Consider the following 21,130-nt stretch of genomic DNA (forward strand, 5'->3'; position numbering starts at 1 on the left):
AGACACCACGTACTCATTCGCCTTTCTTCTGACGGCGACATACTTGGACACTCCATCAGCATGTGACATCTTGGAGGTTTATTTGGGTTCTTTGGTATATTGGGAACACTTTCCCATGTTGGAATACACTCCGAGTTCCAAATCAGTTTTAGATTTAGTCAGTGCACAGAAATCCACATATTTGTTGTTTACTCTTAAACCGGATTGGACGTTAAAAATCCATAAATGCATTCAGTGGGGACACATTTTTACTCAAGTATTTTCAAGTCGTCAGACTCAAGTCCTGCGTAATGGATGTCCAAGTCCAAGTCGAGTTCGGACTTCAGCTTGACTTGAGTCCCCCTCCTTTGATGCCTAGAACGTCTATACTATTATACAAGCTGTACACTGACTACTTTTAAGTATTATCCTCTGTAATAAAAATGCCAGATTGTGTATATTCATACTATATATGTGCCAGGTTTAGGTCATGGTTCCTTACAGATCCCCTGAACAGAGTAGCTTCGACTCAATACAGCCTCAGCTGCACACATGACATTTATTCCATTTTAGCGCCTCATTTTAAAATGCCAACTGTTCCCGGTGTCATTAAAACATGATCATGTGACCAATAATTCTTCTGTTTTATTGAGTTTTTGCAGAACTACGCGTCCATGTGCAACTTAATACGTCCTTCTGTTGTTTAATGTTGTTGTTTTTTTTTTTTTCCAAAAGCCCACAGATGCTGATGAGGATCATATGGAGGCAGGAAAACTTTTCGGTTTCTGATAGCGTCAGGGCAAACAGATGTTTCTTACGATCCAGGCGGGAGATATTAAAATATATTCATGAAGAGACTCATTAAAGTGTGGCATACAAGCGCTGCAGTTTTATTTTCACAGCCCGGCACTTCTAGGGAACTATTTTTGCTTCACTGTTGATTTATCAAGACATTATTGTTATGTTTGTAAACACAACATACATCGATTTACATGCATTTTTAGATATTTATTTCAAATATACGTGTATTAATATGTTTGCTTAGGGGCGTCACTCGGTTCTGAGGACAGGATATGAATGAATGTAGTACAACCAAACCAAATAAGGAACAAGAACCGGGATATAATTTTCCCACTTTTGGACAGATTTTTGTCGAGATACTCAATTGTTTTATAATTAATCTTTATAATTGTTTTGATATCATAATCATTATTGTATTATTCATTATACTATTATTATTACTATCATCATTATTCTTCTCCTGATTATTACCACTAGTAGTAGTATTAGCCTGCAGTAGTAGGCTAGTATTAGCCTGCTTATTGACTTGCATATTAGCCTTCTTTTGCCCTATTATATAAAATTTGTATTATTATATACAAAAAATGTAAAAAAAAAAAACAATAAAAAATGTTTTTCCTCATAATTATGACTTAATTATGACATCATATTTTGACTTTATTCTTGTAATATTATATGTTATAAACACAATTTGAAACATTACAAACTTCTTTTTGTTTTTCATAATACTGTATTTTTACTTTTTTATATTTCACATTTATGCCTCAAAAATGAAAATTTTCTTTCAATATTTTGACTTTATTCTTATAAAATTACTGCTGATTTTTCCTTTTTTCATTTTCTGGTTTAAGTATATTTTTAGAACATGCCACAAGTCAATAAAAAAAACATTCACAGCCTGAAAATGGCCCTGAGGCCGCACTTTGGACATCCCTGATTTAAGGTTACGTCATTGAAGACATGATTGATTCCAAAGAGACGATGTGGCCGTGAGATCAACCGCCACCACCTTCCTGTTGTCAATCATGTCCAGAATTACGTCTTCAAAGAAGGTAAGAGTATTCCTTTCATTGATAAGTATTTGTATACATTTGGAGTAGTTTTCTGCATGTAAAACTATAAAAACATGTTTTCTGTTAACACTTTTGGCTTTCTGGATTGACATTATTCATTGTGGTAAAAATGGATTTGGGGTGGCACGGTGGTCGAGTGGTTAGCGCGCACACCTCACAGCTAGGAGGACCAGGGTTCAATTCCACCATCTCTGTGTGGTGTTCTCCCCGTTCATGTGTGGGTTTTCTCCGGGTACTCCGGTTTCCTCCCACATTCCAAAAACATGCTAGGTTAATTAGCGACTCCAAATTGTCCATAGGTATGAATGTGAGTGTGAATGGTTGTTTGTCTATATGTGCCCTGTGATTGGCTGGCCACCAGTCCAGGGTGTACCCAGCCACTCGCCCGAAGACAGCTCCAGGCTCCCCGTACGACCCTCGTGAGGACAAGCGGTAGAAAATGAATGAATGAATGAGTTCTCCTCCTATTTTGTGTGGAAGTGGTAACTTTTGGCTTCTTATTTTGTCTTTCCCCACCCTCGGCCATCTCTGTGTGGAGTTTGCATGTTCTCCCCGTGCATGCGTGGGTTTTCTCCTGGTACTCCGGTTTCCTCCCACATTCCAAAAACATGCTAGGTTAATTAGCGACTCCAAATTGTCCATAGGTATGAATGTGAGTGTGAATGGTTGTTTGTCTATATGTGCCCTGTGATTGGCTGGCCACCAGTCCAGGGTGTAACCCCGCCTCTCGCCCGAAGACAGCTGGGATAGGCTCCAGCACCCCCTGCGACCCTCGTGAGGATAAGCGGTAGAAAATGAATGAATGAATGAGCTCTCCTCCTATTTTGTGTGGAAGTGGTAACTTTTGGCTTCTTATTTTGTCTTTCCCCACCCTCGGTCATCTCTGTGTGGAGTTTGCATGTTCTCCCCGTGCATGCGTGGGTTTTCTCCGGGTACTCCGGTTTCCTCCCACATTCCAAAAACATGCTAGGTTAATTAGCCACTCCAAATTGTCCATAGGTATGAATGTGAGTGTGAATGGTTGTTTGTCTATATGTGCCCTGTGATTGGTGTACCCCGCCTCTCGCCCGAAGACAGCTGGGATAGGCTCCAGCACCCCCCGTGACCCTCGTGAGGATAAGCGGTAGAAAATGAATGAATGAATGAATGAAAAAAATGGATTTGGTTAACATCCGTCTCGGTTAGCGTCGGACCTTCTGGAACAAATGAATTATGCTAACCAAGGTTTGCGGTGTATTTGCGACTCGTGCTTTACTCGTCATCAAACTGATATTTTATCAATTAAAAAAAAAAAACGCAAACGAAGTAACGCAGCCTCTTTATGCTGCACTCAAAGCCCTCGAGCAGTAAGTGCACAAACAAAAGACCTGACTGGACCATCACCATAGCAACCACCAAGTCATTCCAAGAGTGATGTTCTTCTGGAAGTTGATAGGAGAGGCTATTATCTGATTTCCTTCAGCGCTCTCTTGTCAGACTTTCTGATACGAGTCTCAGCCTTAAGGGCATTACTTAATAACACACTCTGTCAATGCTGATGCGTGTTTGTTTCTATCGCATCAACATTTGACTTTATCAGCTCCAGCTTGCTTGCCTGAGTGTGTGTGTGTGTGTGTGTGTGTGTGTGTGTGTGTGTGAGAAAACTAACTGACATCCTCCTCACTGGTGTAATTTGTCCCAGAGGCCCAAGGCGAGCAGGTCTTTCCAACCCCCCCCCCCCCCCCCCCCCTTTGCTCCTCCACCTCTTCATCCTCCATCTGCCTTCTCTCTCAGAGCAATGTGACCTCCTGCCTCCAAAGAGTCGAGGAGGATTCCAAGGATTTAGAAGCCTCCTTTGCAACGCTCCTCATCCCAGCTGCCTGGAAGCCCCCTCGGGAGGGGAGTAGTGTGTAGATCAGGGGTCTCAAACACGCGGCCCGCGGGCCAAATGTGGCCCGCAGGACGCTAATTTGAGGCCCCGCCTTGATATGAAAGTTTAATGTTAGTTTGATATGGATGCTGTATGGTATCATGTACCCAGAAAAAATTATTAAGTTTGATTCATGTTCATGTTAAAGGTTAAATAACTGTTAATAGTTATCCTCCCTATCCGTGTGGAAGTGGTAAGTTTTTGGCTATTTAAGTTGAAAGGAAATAACTTGAAGCTACCGTTTAGGTCGCTAGCTCGCTAGTTTGCGAGTTAGCATGTGTCTCAAGACCCCCGCAGTTGCGCAATATGTTGTAAATCAGGGGTCTCAAACACGCGGCCCGCGGGCCAAATGTGGCCCGCAGGACACTAGTTTGAGGCCCCCGCCTTGATATGTGAGTTTAATGTTAGTGCGGCCCGCGTAAGTTTGATATGGATGCTGTATGGTATCATGTACCCAGAAAAAGATTATTACGTTTGATTAATGTTCATGATAAAGGTTAAATAACTGTTAATAGTTATCCTCCCTATCCGTGTGGAAGTGGTAAGTTTTGGCAATTTAAATTTAAAGGAAATAACTTGAAGGCTACCGTTTAGGTCGCTAGCTTTCTGGTTTGCGAGTTAGCATGTGTCTCAAGACCCTGCAGTTGCGCAATATGTTGTAAATAAAAAGAGTATAAATGTGACTATAGTCGTGTTTTGTCATGTCTACAGGGCTCTAATAACGCTTGGTTCATTTTAAGATTTTATTATTATTATTATATTTATTACTGATTGATTTTCTTTATTCTTGATTTATTTATTTTTCATCTTATTTTGTGCAGAAAAATAAAAATGAAGATATTTGAGAACAGTGGAATGTTTTATCAGAGCTTTAATTGTAGAAAATCGCAACCAAAGCACTGAAAAAGTTTGTATATTTTTCTGTTTTTAATAAATGTGTTGGGTTTTTTTTTTGAAAACCTGATGCGGCCCAGCCTTGCCCAGACCCTAGCTCCAGTGGCCCCCAGGTAAATTGAGTTTGAGACCCCTGGTGTAGATATACTGTACATAAAGTACACATATATAATGCATGCTGCTTGTTTGTAGATATAGCCGCCTTCTTAGGGGGATGCTCACATTCTACACCGCATGCTTGCTGATAAGCCGGCATTAAGATGTCTTAAAGTTAAATTGTTGCACGCATGATGTGGTGCTTTGGATCAGGAGCTGTTACGTTCCTTCTCCAATCATTCTAATCCAGGCAGACCTGGGTTTATTCTGTCCATAGAATCCACATTTACAGCCTTCCCTTCTGCTGAGTATTTGTGACATTTCTCCTGCTAGTCCGACTATTTCCTGTTTTACTATGTCAAAATGTCTGCTCCTTTAAAAAAAAAAAAGGATCATTAAAACAACAACGCCAGAACAGCCATCAGTTTCTCATCCCAGCATCTCATTAGACCAAAACACCCTCCAGACCAAACCTCATCAGCCATCATGAAGCTTTTATTATGACACATTACAACCACTGCTATTTTAGATATATATACACTCGTTATATATTTATTGATTGATTGGCTTTCGTGACAGTCAAAGCTCGCTTCGGTGAAATGATTCAATTCTGAGACTGTTCTGTGAGTTCACATGATTGGTGAAATGTCAAAATCTCATTTGCGGAGCAGGCCCCCGTCGCTGATGGAGTTGTTAAAGAAGGTGCTGTACCAGGCTGCCGTCAGGAGGAATCAAAGAGATGTCAAGTGTTTTACCAATTGTGCCGGAATGAGCGAGCACCTTCTGGATGGATGGAGGAAAAGAGAGGACAAGTCCCCCAGGCCACTTCTCCGCTCCTTGGCGTGTGAGCGTATAGCAATCATATACAGTATATATTCATATGCAGCCACACACACACAAGATAAATATATAGTCTACTGTAGGTGCACTTCTTATACTATCATCCATCCATCAGAAATCTATGCAGTGACTAGCTAGAATAGAACTTCCTGTATAACATTTTTTTTTTCATGAATGATGTATTGTACAGCTGCTTTGCATTTGTGCACTAGTATTTACTACTAAACAACTAAATCACCATTTAAAAAATGTTACATCATTTAAATATATTCCAAGACACACAACTCCTTAATGAAAATAGTATGTACATTACATAATCTGCATACATCAATATCAATGTTTCATAGTCAGAGCCTCACAAACGTAAACACAATAGCAACACAAAGATTTTCTAAGTTCATACTCGAAAATCGATTGTCTCTTACTTGCAGGTAACGCCAAATATTGATTAAAATCACCACAAAAACAAATAAACTGTCACATTCTAGGACCACTGTTCTTGTAGCTTCCTGAATGCCGCTGATTGGCCAATATTGGTCATGTGGTCACACTTCCAACGATCCTATTGGGTATTTGTTTGTTTCCTGCTTCCGCGTAAAGTGGCGGGATGTTTTGGCGCACGTAAACAGGTAAGGCGGTACATTTCATAAAAGTGTACATTTTTGCTGGTTGTTATTGATCATATTTTCACATACGAATACATAAAACACATATAATAGATACGGGTGTATTGATTGTTTTCATTACAGTATTTGTCTCTTGTGGTGTGCTCATTTAAAATATGTGTGCTAATATAGTTTACATAGTTTATTGCCATATTTTTTACATGGTGTCCACAGTGTTGAGAAACGGAATTGTGTAAATTATGTTTTTGCAGTAGTAGAGCTATTGCTCATAGCTACAATGTGATTTTAGTGTATTTATGTTGCTTTCCTTTTTGGGGCTAGCCATAGCTGACATTTGTCTTCTGTCTCACTTTGCCTTTCTGGTCACTTTCTTCTGTTTTGACTTGGTTCTGTGCATCGTTTTCTCTTGCATTTATACTCTTATTAATGTGTGTCAGTGTTTATATGGGGAAACAGTGGATTGGATCACTTTGATTGACATATACAATGAAACAATCCAAATAAATCGACACCATTGGGTTCACTACTGGTCTTCCATTTCCACAATTTTTCTTCCATTTGGCTTGACCTTCTTTCTTAATCAGTTGTTATTTGACCACAGTGGATTGGAGGTTTGGAGTGGATTGAATGAGCCATCTGAGCTGCATACAGAGTGGGAAGACGGCATCACGGCGGTGACAAAATGACACGCAAGTTCCAGAGTAACATCTTGACCTTAGAAGGTGCTTAATAGTACCTGTGTGCAACCAAAAATATTTTCACGCTATCTGGGCCCTACGGCAGTCCTGCCCCCTTTCAGATATTTGACCCGAAGCCTTGCACCCTGTTATCGGACATAAACCACAATTAACACTCGAAAAGACATCTTCCTCTGAATGATTTAATACTTGTTTGACTTCCATCCGTCCATTTTCTATGCCTCTTATCCTCACATTGGAAAGGGGAATATTTACCCAACAGCATCGCCTCTTCATGAATGTATGCACACACAGTACATCAGAATGTGTACCAGAACGACTTCATCTGCGTAAAATTCACTGTCTGGTACGCGCTGTAGTAATTTGAAAACATCCTCCGCCATGTCATTAGTGTGCTGAGAAACAGTGTTGTTTGATGAAGACATGGCCTCTATAGTTTTTCTGGCCTTAATGGTGGCTCAAAAAAAATCCAATGTCTTATTTTTCAACTGTACATATACTTATCAGTGAAAAAATCCAATGTCTTATTTTTCAACTGCACATGAATCTTGTCAGGAAACATATTACAGCTCAGAAAATTCACTACTTCTCGGAAAATTATGACTTTCTTCAATAGATTATAACCTTTTTTGTCCTTTTTTGACTTGTTGTGTAAAAATGACTACAGATTTTTCCATTGTTGTTGTTGTTGGTGGTGGTGTATATATATTTTTAGTTTTTAAATTATATTTTTTAGAATGTGCCGCAGGCTGCAAATGGCCCCCCAGGCTGCACTCCTGCCTTATGACAATCTGCATACCCCGTTTTAGTGTATCGGGTGAGTGACACCACACACATCAGCTTTTTTCTAAAGGACTGAAACATGCAACCATGGTGGAAAAAGAAGCCAAATATTAATCGCCGCCATTCTGAAAATGGCTTAGAAAAATAATCAAATAAAGAGTAAAATGCAAGGCTTTATCATATTTGGGAACAGTATATTGACTGGCTTTTGTTCTGTTTTCAGGCATCACCGCAAGTGGATCCTCATTCCATCCTGACGTGAGTTGATCTTCATAGATGAGGCTGGGTTCCACCTGGCAAAGACCAGCAGGAGGGGAAGAAACGTCATTGGCCACACAGCCATTGAAGATGTTCCTGGCCGACCTGGTGGGAATATCACAATCTTCCATATGCACGGCGCGGCGGGCTCCACAACACTCTCGTATGAATGATGCAGACCATCAAAGAAAGCAGTATGGTGCGGGATGGGACAACGTGAGCTTTCATCGTGCGGCCCCCAAGTCCGTCACTGTTTTGCTGACAACACATCATTTCTGGTGCAATGCCTTCGACCATACTCTCTTTTTCTGAAGTTTACTTTTTGTCATGGCAGCAGACGGTACAGGATGGGCAGCCCTTTGTGTGCATCCTCTTGTTCAGGCTATGGAAGAGTCATGTGATGAGATTGATGGGGGTGTGATTCAGGGATGGATAAGGCGCGGTGCTTCTTCACTACATGTCTGGCAAGGCAAGATACTGCCTCCGATGTGGACGAGCTGTCGGGGTCAGACCCAGCTGTGCAGCAATATGCTGCCTAATTATTTTGATTTTTAATGCAGCTTTTTTTCTTTACATTTTTAGGACCGTATTTGAGGTATTTTGGCGCTTTGATTTGGATTTGGCTTTGGGTGGCACGGTGGTCTAGTGGGTAACACTCAGACCTCACAGCTAGGAGACCAGGGTTCAATTCCACCCTCGGGCATCTCTGTGTGGAGTTTGCATGTTGCGGTAGAAAATGAATGAAATGATTTGGCTTCGGTTTTGTGAGTTTACAGATTTTGGTAAAACGAGCATTCAGTCATTCATTTTCGATCGCTTATCCTTATGAGGGTTGCGGGGGTGCTGGAGCCTATCCCAGCTGTCTTTGGACGAGACACCCTGGACTGGTGGCCAGCCAATCACAGGGCACATATAGACAAACAACCATTCACACTCACATTCATACCTATGGACAATTTGGAGTCGCCAATTAACCTAGCATGTTTTTGGAATACCCGGTCGCGGGGGTACTGGGGCCTATCCCAGCTGGAAACCGGAGTACCCGGAGAAAACCCACGCATGCACGGGGAGAACATGCAAACTCCTCAGAGAGATGGCCGAGGGTGGGGAAAGACAAAATAAGAAGCCAAAAAGTTACCACTTCCACACAAAATAGGAGAACTCATTAATTCATTCATTTTCTACCGCTTATCCTCACAAGGGTAGCGTTTTTGCTGGAGTCTATCCCAGCTGTCTTCGGGCGAGAGGCGGGGTACACCCCGGACTGGTGGCCAGCCAATCACAGGGCACATGTAGACAAACAACCATTCACACTCACATTCATACCTACGGACAATTTGGAGTCGCCGATTAAATTAACCTAGCATGTTTTTGGAATGTGGGAGGGAACATGCAAACTACGCACAGAGATGGCCGAGGGTGGGATTGAACTCGGTTCTCCTAGCTGTGAGGTCTGCGCGCTAACCACTCGTCCACCGTGCAGCCCCTAAAACGAGCATAAACTTTGCAATTATTTTCCAATTAATCTGCTCCATAAATCCCAGAAAACATTCTTATAGCTTTACAAGTATTGTTTAACTGAAAGACATGGATGCTACATTGTCTGCTATTGTTGATTTTGTGTGTGTGCGTGGAGACATCTATGTTCCACAATACTCTTGGCTATTTTTGCTGATATTCTTCTTGCAACGTTTGCCAAAAATATTAAGGCGTAAGCGTGGCTCATGGATGAGAAATCTCTACAGGCGGTATTGGCCATTCCTCTTGTTGACATGACGAGTTATTTGCCTAATTCAGTCGCGACTTTCTTTTGCGTGGCCATGATCAATAAAAACGTAAAGAGAAGTTAACCACTACGAAAACATCAAAACACAAGTCGTGATGCATGCAGGGGGCGCTCTGTGGCGGTCCCCATCACATGTCAGATGTATGTCGGCCTACTCGGCACCTGCTTTATTCCCGATTAGTCACTTTCACCGTGTAGGAAACTTAAGCGGCGCTATTTTTAATGGCCTGCGCAGCATTTGGTGTTGTGGTGAGATAATCAAGCGAGTAACTGTCGAGCGTCTGAGGTGTGCCGGTGGGGGCGTTCGCCGCATGTGCAGGAAGAAAATAGTCTTTAAAGCCGGCTGATTTTTTTTTTCCGCGGAGGAGGAGATAGTTACAGGGAAGTGAACACAATTAGGGAAAATGAGAGGAAGGCATTTTGATTTTTGGTGCAATTAATGTTCAAGAAGTCAGCCTAAATATTACAAAATAGAAGATACCCAGGAATTGTATCTGGATTTCTGGTTTTCTAGGGTCAAGTGTAGGTCATGGCCTACCACCTTAGTATTTTTAATGCCATGAGAGGACAGTGCCGTGTTCCTCACAGGACTGCAATGTATCTGTGGAGTTGTGGAGCAGATGGCACCATCATCTCATTTGCATACTTGGCCATGTCGCAACAGACACTGACAACAGTTCCGTAGAACATCTTCAGGAACGACCAACCAACGGCTGACTCGACTCTGGCTTGTACACAAAAGAAAAGCTTTTTACATCCGATGGCTTGGGGCTGCAAAAACCCTCCACGTCCATCTTGAAGTGGGCCCCCCTTCCAGGCTGTCCTTGCTGCCAGAGTTCATTGGGGAGGGGTCTTGCTGCTCCAGAAATGGCGGGTGGGAAACTTGTGGATGAGCCTGGTCGATGCTAATGGCTGTTTAGTGGGTGACTATGGCCAATTATTAGTCCAAAAATATTGAAAGACAAGTTGTAGTGTAGTGGCTGTACGGCGGGTAAGTGGTTAGCGCGGAGGAGACCCTGTTCGATTCCACCCTCGACCATCGCTGTGTGGAGTTTGCATGTGGGTTTTCTCCGGGGACTTCCTCCCACATTCCAAAAACATACTAGGTTAATTAGCGACTCCAAATTGTCCATAGGTATGAATGTGAGTGTGAATGGTTGTTTGCTCATGAAGAACAAATGAGTAGAGTAGTTACTGAAGAAGTAAGGCATATATACTTGAGTATATACATATGGATATATAGAGTAGTTACTGAGGAATTAGGGCACATACATTTAGAGTAGTTACTGAGGAATTAGGGCACATACATTTAGAGTAGTTACTGAGGAATTAAGGCACATACATTTAGAGTAGTTACTGAGGAGCTCATGAAGAACTAATGAGTAGTTACTGAAGAAGTAAGGCATATATACTTGAGTATATACATATGGATATATAGAGTAGTTACTGAGGAATTAGGGCACATACATTTAGAGTAGTTACTGAGGAATTAGGGCACATACATTTAGAGTAGTCACTGAGGAATTAAGGCACATACATTTAGAGTAGTTACTGAGGAATTAAGGCACATACATTTAGAGTAGTTACTGAGGAATCAAGGCACATACATTTAGAGTAGTTACTGAGGAATTAGGGCACATACATTTAGAGTAGTCACTGAGGAATTAAGGCACATACATTTAGAGTAGTTACTGAGGAATTAAGGCACATGTATTTAGAGTAGTTACCGAGGAGCTCTTGGAAGAACTAATGAGTAGACTAGTTACTGAAGAAGTAAGGCACATATACTTGAGTATATATATATATATATAGATATAGATATATAGAGTAGTTACTGAGGAATTAGGGCACATACATTTAGAGTAGTTACTGAGGAATTAAGGCACATACATTTAGAGTAGTTACTGAGGAGCTCATGAAGAGCTAATGAGCAGAGTAGTTACTGAAGTAAGACATATATACTTTCGTATATACATATAGATATATAGAGTAGTTACTAAGGAATTAATGAGTGGTTGTTCGGGTTAGGTATACTCGTTCCTCATGAACTACTGTCATTTTGTGTACCTTACTATGAAGTGTTGTCGTGCACGAGTAGAAAGCAAGAAAGCATTGTGTGTTTAGAAGTGTTTATAGGCGGAATAGCTACATTACTTTATTAGCTGGGTCCTGCTAGCACTTTTTCAACGTTTACAACGCAGAGAAGCGAAAAGACGTGTTCGGGTCTCGCATAAGGATGGCGGATGATGGGCACAATTCCAAATAAAAGTGCAGTTTTCCTTTAAAAGCGGCCGAGGCGGGCAAGGGGTGTGATTAAAGGCTTTTTGTTTGCTCTTCACTCTCACTCGGCGCCTCGTAATTTGATTTTAGTGAAACAATGTCTTTGAGGAGTTCTATTAATATTGATCACTTTCCTCCTGGAAGTATTGTAAATAGAGCAAGGCCAAATTATTCCGATGCTTGAGTGTGTAGCGGGATATGCATCACACTTTTCCTCCTGTGTGTGTTTGTGTGTGTGTGTGTGTGTGTGGGCAACACACACATAATCCCTGTTGACTTTCAAGGGATAGCGTTTGGAACGAAGGAGATTCTCTTAACTACTTCCTCTCTCTGTCTTCTCCTTCTTTTTAAACGTCATTAAAGTCCGAGGAATAATTGAAGCTTTCTTGTTTATCTCCATTTTGAAGCTCTCAGTGCTTGCATGGATGAGTTGTCTTTCCCCCCCCTCCCTTACCATTTTTGTCATGGATTAAGTGGATTACGAATCAGTAAGAGAGGGAATGACAGGCTCGGAAGGAGGCAGAAGGAAAATAAGAGATCATGTAAGAAACATGGAGGACAGATAGGAGGCAACAAGAGAGGAAATTGAAAGACAGTCAAGCAATGTCGTGTTCCGTCTTTTGAGTGTGAGGGGAAAAACACGCAAACGCGTACGTGATAAATATGTTACCTCTGATGAGTTACAGCCCTTAATGGAGGATGCACATCTGCAGAATTACAATTGACCTTTTCGTCATCAGAATTCCATTCTGCTGGCTTATTGCTCGAGAGATAAACCTGATTCAACCCGCTTGAAATAGTCACACACCGCCGCCGCAACATTAGGTACACCTGCACGGCGCCATGACATCCTCATTGAAACACTTTTTATTATCATATAGTCATAATCTGCATGCTTTATTTCCAAAATAAAGGCTCTGAAACTCAAGTCTTCATCGAGAAAGCCGTTATCTATCAGCTAAGCTAGCAAGTAGAGGCTAAACCAGGGGTCTCAAAGTCAATTTACCTGGGGGCCACTGGAGCTAGGGTCTGGGCAAGGCTGGGCCGCATCAAGTTTAAAAAAAAAAAAAAAACGCATTTATTAAAAACTGAAAAATAAACAAACTTTTTCAGTGCTTTGGTTCCGATTTTCTACAATAAAAGCCCTGATAAAACATTCCACTGTTCCCAAATATCTAAATTTTTATTTTTCTGCACAAAATAAGATGAAAAATAAATAAACAAATCAAAAATAAAGAAAATCAATCAGTAATAAATAAATATAATAATAATAATAATAAAACGGCAAATAATAAAAACTTAAGAAACCACATATAGTTGGTGGGTAGACAAATTATTTTTTCCAGATTAAAATGAACAAAGCATTATTAGAGCCCTGTAGACATGACAAAACACGACTATAGTCCCATTTATACTCTTTTTATTTACAACATATTGCGCAACTGCAGGGTCTTGAGACACATGCTAACTCGCAAACTAGAGAGCTAGCGACCTAAACGGTAGCCTTCGAGTTATTTCCTTTAAACTTAAATAGCCAAAAACTTACCACTTCCACACTGATAGGGAGGATAACTATTAACAGTTATTTAACATGAACATGAATCAAACGTAATAATTTTTTTCTGGGTACATGATACCATACAGCATCCATATCAAACTAACATTAAACTTTCATATCAAGGCGGGGGCCTCAAACTAGTGTCCTGTGGGCCACATTTGGCCCGCGGGCCGCATGTTTGAGACCCCTGAGCTAAACGTTAGCGGGAGCATAAAAACACTGATAGTAAAGCGCCCCAATGACATCTTTTCTGCTAAGTAACCGAAATATTTGAAAGAACTCTCAGGGTAGTACGGTTGTACACGACTACAAACGGCAACCACAATAACAAACATATTGTTCACCCGCTTCCTCGTTCACAAGTTAGCATTATTAGCCTCATTTTTTTATGCAAATTGTGTATTAAATGGTGCACCTAATACCGTGCTCTCCAAGTTGAGTTTCTTAATACTGGAAGCACCGCAGGCCGTTTTCATTAAGTTTCATTGTATTTTGGGATTAGTGTTGTACTTACTGGATGATGCTGATGATGGCGATAGTCGCAGGCCCGCAGCTATGCGGGGGGAATGCGTGCCCCCATTTTAGCAATAATAAAGCACAATTACTGCTGCATCCTCCACATGTGTAAACAAGGCTTTGGGCTGTAATTAAATTTCCCCGGTGAGAAGCTACCCCCCACCCCAAAATTGTAATTCCTCTTTATATGTGCATGCAAAGTTCATGTGGGACACCAAAGAGCAGAGCTCTGTTGTCTCCGGTGTACGAGTTTCTAATTTGGGAACAATCAGCATTTTGTTTTGCTGCAATATGCATGTGTGTGTGTGTGTGTGTGTGTGTGTGTGTGTGTGTCCTTGCAGAGTGTCTGCTTGCCCTTCTGTTGTGACAGCACAGGTGCAAATGAATATGAAGCAGACCCACAGAGCTTTCAGGGTCGGCCCCCTTTGTGTTCACGCTCATGTCCTATGCATCATAGAAGACGAGGGCGCCTGGCTTCTTTACAGTGTCAGGTCCACATCAAATGCCAGACTCTGTACTGGCTGCTCAGTAAAAGATGGCTAGATTGACATGTATCGTTGTTAGGCTTTTTTTTTGTAAACTCTGTGGGATTGATTGTTTACGTATTGACGGACAGCACAATGGCGTGTACGACTTGGTTGCAACCTTTACTACTAACTACTAAAAAAATGATCTATGATTTGTGCTGATATCGGATTGATGCCCACGCTAGTCAAGGATGCAATATTGAGATCGGATCAAGTGAAAAAGTTGTATCGCGGCACTCCTGCCTATTTATATCTTAAATGAAAAGGTGATTATAGGGGTGCTATTTCATGTCTGTAGGGCTCTAATAATGTAAACATTTAGACAAAACATAAGAAGCCAAAAAGTTACCACTTCCACACAAAATAGGAGGAGAATACATTCATTTATTCATTTTCTACCGCTTATCCAGGTTGCGGGGGGTGCTGGAGCCTATCCCAGCTGTCTTCGGGCGAGAGGCCGGGTACACCCTGGACTGGTGGTCAGCCAATCACAGAGCACATATAGACAAACAACCATTCACACTCACATTCATACCTATGAACAATTTGGAGTGGCTAATTAACCTAGCATGTTTTTGGAATGTGGGAGGAAACCGGAGTACCCGGAGAAAACCCACGCATGCACGGGGAGAACATGCAAACTCCACACAGAGATGGCCGATGGTGGGGAAAGACAAAATAAGAAGCCAAAAGGTTACCACTTCCACACAAAATAGGAGGAGAACTCATTAATTTATTCATTTTCTACCGATTATCCTCACGAGGGTCGCGGGGGTGCTGGAGCCTATCCCAGCTGTCTTCGGGTGAGAGGCGGGGTTACACCCTGGACTGGTCGCCAGCCAATCACAGGGCACATATAGACAAACAACCATTCACACTCACATTCATACCTATGGACAATTTGGAGTCGCTAATTAAAAGATTAAAAGGGGAAAGACAAAATAAGAAGCCAAAAAGTTACCACTTCCACACAAAATAGGAGTAGAACTCATTCATATCTGTTTCCAATGCAACCTGTGGGAAAAAAATGTCTTCCAAACAGGAAGGTCACTAAACGTTCCACAGCCCCAAACACGCAATGTGATTCTCTCGATTCCAATTTCTGTCTTGGATTGCCTGGTGCCCCCCTTTCAACCCCCCTAGCCCGTGCCGTTTTTTGGTAAGATGTAATAAGATCTCCATTATCACTCCCCGGCCCTCCTATATGTCCTCCCTCTCATCACCAACAGTGGAGGCGCTCCCCACAGTGACCCCCCCACAAATTGCTCTGACTCAACACCCTCTCATTACTTTTGAGGGAAAGGAAGATTTATGTCCACTTGGTGACTTTTCTGTAGCACATCACTGTCAGGTGACACGCCTCCTTCTCTCTCTCTTTCTCTCTCTCTCTCCATCATTCTCTCTCTCTCACACACACACATACACTGGTCTGCCCTCTCTCTCTCTCTTGACATCGACATATGCAGCAAAGGGCGACGATGGGAGCAGCAGACCCTCTGCTGGCTGCATCCTTTTGAGCCCCCATTGAGGTCATCTCAGGCTCTCCTTTTAACCTCAACCGGCGTTAACCCCCCGCCAAAATTGTTGTGGTTCCACCACCCGGCACCGGAGGAAGCAGTGGGCGCGGAGAGAGTAGCCGAAATCCGGCGTGCCCTTCCTCTGCATGCGCGCACAAGCGCACGCTGGCTTGTTTTGATGCGCACTACGACGCACAAGAAGAAATGATCGAGATCGTGATCGTGGGTACAGCTTCTTGGATTTCATCAAAATAGCACACCTGGTAGCGGGATTACTTAAAATTCAAGTGGTTGCTCCAGACCGAAAACTGGATCTTTGCGTGTGTGCACCGTTATTGGTATACCCGAACCAGCCACGTTTTTTTTGTGGACTGTGCGCAGAGTGGAAGAGAACGGATCCTTTTCTCCACAGCGTCCTTCGTGGGGCTGGACCGGACCGAACCGTGCACCGACAGGGATGTGGAGCCGGTACCTGTCCTACCCACTATCACCTGTGACACTCTCGGCAGTGCGCACTCATGTAAGTCATTCTTATACTTATATAATATATATAATATAATAACATAGCTCATCGTCATGTTGGTGGAATTATATCACTTTAAGGCAATACTGTGTACACTTTAAGGAATGACATGTACTGACCTTCAAATACACGGTGGTACTTGTTACACAAGCAGTGCATGTAAAGTAATTTTATAAGATAATGACATAAACAATTAGTAGTAATTATTCTATATCAATTAATTGTTAAAGTTATAAAAGTTATTGTATAGAAAACATTATTTTACATGATTTAACATTATTAAAGCCCTCCAGACATGAAATAGCATCCCTATAGTCACATTTGCATTGGTATGACCCAATATGGTATTTATATATAAAAATCAAAGACAGTATAGCATTGAAGACATAACCAAAACTTGTGGTACCTCAAAAGTTATCAACCCCTTCAGTCGGGATTCCGCCAAAAAGCACGTACAGCGTTCCCTCATTTATCACTTTTAGTTGGTTCCGCAAAGTAGGATACCTTCTTCATAAATTGTTAAAGTTATAAACGTTATAGTATAGAAAACATTATTTTACATGATTTAACATTATTAAAGCCCTCCAGACATGAAATAACACCCCTATAGTCACATTTGCATTGGTATGACCCAATATGGTGTGTATATATATATATAAATTGTTAAAGTTAAAAGAGTTATAGTATAGAAAACCTTTTAAAACCCTTCCAAATAAGGGTTTTAACATTATTAACCCTCCAGACATGAAATAACACCCCTATAGTCACATTTGCATTGGTATGACCCAATATGGTGTGTGTATATATATATAAATTGTTAAAGTTAAAAGAGTTATAGTATAGAAAACCTTTTAAAACCCTTCCAAATAGGGGTTTTAACATTATTAACCCTCCAGACATGAAATAACACCCCTATAGTCACATTTGCATTGGTATGACCCAATATGGTGTGTGTATATATATATATAAATTGTTAAAGTTAAAAGAGTTATAGTATGGAAAACCTTTTAAAACCCTTCCAAATAAGGGTTTTAACATTATTAAAGCCCTCCAGACATGAAATAACACCCCTATAGTCACATTTGCATTGGTATGACCCAATATGGTGTGTGTGTATATATATATAAATTGTTAACGTTAAAAGAGTTATAGTATGGAAAACCTTTTAAAACCCTTCCAAATAAGGGTTTTAACATTATTAAAGCCCTCCAGACATGAAATAACACCCCTATAGTCACATTTGCATTGGTATGACCCAATATGGTGTGTGTATATATATATAAATTGTTAAAGTTAAAAGAGTTATAGTATGGAAAACCTTTTAAAACCCTTCCAAATAAGGGTTTTAACATTATTAAAGCCCTCCAGACATGAAATAACACCCCTATAGTCACATTTGCATTGGTATGACCCAATATGGTGTGTATATATATATAAATTGTTAAAGTTAAAAGAGTTATAGTATAGAAACCTTTTAAAACCCTTCTAAATAGGGGTTTTTACATTATCAAGGCCCTCCAGACATGAAATAACACCCCTATAGTCACATTTGCATTGGTATGACCCAATATGGTGTGTGTATATATATATAAATTGTTAAAGTTAAAAGAGTTATAGTATGGAAAACCTTTTAAAACCCTTCCAAATAAGGGTTTTAACATTATTAAAGCCCTCCAGACATGAAATAACACCCCTATAGTCACATTTGCATTGGTATGACCCAATATGGTGTGTGTATATATATATAAATTGTTAAAGTTAAAAGAGTTATAGTATGGAAAACCTTTTAAAACCCTTCCAAATAAGGGTTTTAACATTATTAAAGCCCTCCAGACATGAAATAACACCCCTATAGTCACATTTGCATTGGTATGACCCAATATGGTGTGTGTGTATATATATAACAACCAGGCAACATAACTGGATCTCTGACAATTGCATGTGTTTTCTTCCCAGTCCGCCCACTCAGCCGGTGAACCCACATAGGCCATGCTGAGACAAGTCCTCCTCAACTCCACCCGCACCCCCCACCTGGACCTGGTGCTCATGGCCCAGTCCTCTACCAGCGCTCCCTCCACCGTCAACGTCTCCCAGGGCAGCTTAGTGAGCGTGGCCACGCTGCTGAGGCCCACGGCGGGCCGAGGGGGCGCAGGAGGAGGAGGTGGCGGCGGGCTCCGAGACGGCGAGCTCCACAAACCAGACCTCCTCACCTACATTGTCATGTGCCTCCTGCTGTTCCTGCTGGTGCTGCTCATCGTGTTCTTCATCAACTGCCAGCTGAGGAACTCGTTCTTCGCCTCCATGCCATATGACAGGTCACTGAGAGAGGCCCGGACGTCCTACAAGTAGGCTCTTGGAATGCTGGAACTTTACCGTGGAGGTTCTTGGAGACACTGACTTGTCTGGATAGGAATCCCAAATGATGATGACAGTGAGTATGGACCTACTGCAGGTTAGAGGACAACACACTTGGACATTGGACCATTATTTGGAACAGACTTTCATTTGATTTGATTTCCTTGAGACACATTAACTTGATAGTATTTTATGCTGCATTCAAGACTCCTGGGAAGTTGGAAGTGTCGTACAAAAAGCATGGACACTGACCTTGATATGCTAGTTTTCCTTTACTTTTTTCTGTCTATTTTTTTTTTTTTGGAAGACTTTTTGGCCAGTATTTTTAGCTTCTTTTTTAGCTTCTTAACATTCAGACTTACTGAACATACACTATCCGGTTTATTTGCTTTGTGTTGGTGTATTTTTAACTTAGTTTTCTCAATCTCAATCTGTACATGCCAAAAAGCATGTACAGTGTTCCCTCATTTATCACTCTTAGTTGGTTCCGCAAAGTAGGATACCTTCTTCATAAATTGTTAAAGTTATAAAAGTTAATAGTATAGAAAACATTATTTTACATGATTTAACATTATTAAAGCCCTCCAAGACATGAAATAACACCCCTACAGTCACATTTGCATTGGTATGACTTGAGGTAAGAGTTCGTTATAAAATATTTTTGTTTTAATTTTTGATGTTATAAGACGGGGCGGCATGGTGGTCGAGTGGTTAGCGCGCAGACCTCACAGCTAGGAGACCAGGGTTCAATTCCACCCTCGGCTATCTCTGTGTGGAGTTTGCATGTTCTCCCCGTGAATGCGTGGATTTTCTCCGGGTACTCCGGTTCCAAAAAAACATGCTAGGTTAATTAGCGACTCCAAATTGTCCATAGGTATGAATGTGAGTGTGAATGGTTGTTTGTCTACATGTGCCTTGTGATTGGCTGGCCACCAGTCCAGGGTGTACGCCGCCTCTCGCCCGAAGGCAGCTGTGATAGGCTCCAGCACCCAGGAAAGTGAGGAAAAGCGATCGAAAATGAATGAATGAATGAGTTCTCCTCCTATTTTGTGTGGAAGTGGTAACTTTTTGGCTTCTTATTTTGTCTTTCCCCACCCTCGGCCATCTCTGTGTGGAGTTTGCATGTTCTCCCCGTGCATGCGTGGGTTTTCTCTGGGTACTCCGGTTTCCTCCCACATTCCAAAAAAACATGCTAGGTTAATTAGCGACTCCAAATTGTCCATAGGTATGAATGTGAGTGTGAATGGTTGTTTGTCTATATGTGCCCTGTGATTGGCTGGCGACCAGTCCTCTCGCCCGAAGACAGCTGGGATAGGCTCCGGCACCCCCCCAGGGGGGGCCCTTTAGTCTACATCTCAATGTCCAGTTAGACCTGGTTGGGTTAAATGGCAATAAAAGACCAATAAACATGTAAATATCATTATAGTATTTTATTTTTCAGTTCCATTCCAACATCTCGCTGAAATTTGGGTACATTGTTTTGCACCAAGTAAGGACTTGTGGCAACCAGTTTTCTTGAATGCAGCACTGATCATGTTTTGCCTTGAAGTCTCTGCCCTGGCAACCCGTATTTCCAGTATAAAGGATGTTATACTTAATGTTTGTCTTGTGCGAAAATGCAACCAAAACAATAAAATAGTGATTACATGGCAGTCTGCAAGAATTATTCATAATGATATTGAAAAACTTTCTAAGGTGAAGTATTTGTGTCATCGGATGAATAAAGGCTGATGTTTTTGTCGGCGAGGTCATTGCGATGATTTAATACAGTCCTCATGGGGCATCTTTATACAAAGGCCATCTGGCTGCAGTAGCATATTTCACTTTTAATTAACCTTTTTCCTCACAATTCAAGCAGTGTCACGATCCGGAGGAAGTAAGACTTGAAGCTGAAGGATACGACCACTTGTGTGCAGTAAAAAGCAAACACACTGTCAGCTTGATTGCCGCCATTGATGCACAAAATCCTCCTCGGCCGTGTTGGTGGAAACATCACTCACATACCGCGACAGATAAATGAGACTATGACTGTAATCCTCGGCCTGTTGATGTGTATGTTTTTGGAGGTACGGTAAATCACATGCCTGTTGGACTCCGGGGGATTACATTAA

General features: G+C 41.5%; 1 protein-coding gene across 4 annotated transcripts; it reads left to right on the forward strand.

Annotated features, from left to right (window-relative positions):
* The first annotated feature begins 6,186 nt into the window (after nucleotides 1-6,186).
* LOC131110632 (small integral membrane protein 32-like) lies at nucleotides 6,187-20,660 on the forward strand. 4 transcript variants are annotated; one of them, XM_058063908.1, is made up of 5 exons: nucleotides 6,192-6,221; nucleotides 6,820-6,940; nucleotides 7,923-8,065; nucleotides 16,523-16,661; nucleotides 18,621-20,660. In XM_058063908.1, exon 5 carries the CDS (start codon nucleotides 18,654-18,656, stop codon nucleotides 19,011-19,013), a length of 360 nt encoding a protein of 119 aa, XP_057919891.1. In that variant the 5' UTR covers nucleotides 6,192-6,221; nucleotides 6,820-6,940; nucleotides 7,923-8,065; nucleotides 16,523-16,661; nucleotides 18,621-18,653; the 3' UTR covers nucleotides 19,014-20,660. The 4 variants fall into 4 exon arrangements, 3 of the variants coding, with proteins under 3 accessions (XP_057919892.1, XP_057919891.1, XP_057919894.1); XM_058063911.1 differs by having other exon boundaries at nucleotides 7,923-7,957; nucleotides 16,554-16,661; XM_058063909.1 differs by lacking the exon at nucleotides 6,820-6,940 and having other exon boundaries at nucleotides 6,187-6,221.
* Nucleotides 20,661-21,130: the final 470 nt, after the last annotated feature.

This window comes from Doryrhamphus excisus, chromosome 23, assembly GCF_030265055.1.
Source record: "Doryrhamphus excisus isolate RoL2022-K1 chromosome 23, RoL_Dexc_1.0, whole genome shotgun sequence".
In the NCBI taxonomy this organism is placed as follows: Eukaryota; Metazoa; Chordata; class Actinopteri; order Syngnathiformes; family Syngnathidae; genus Doryrhamphus; species Doryrhamphus excisus.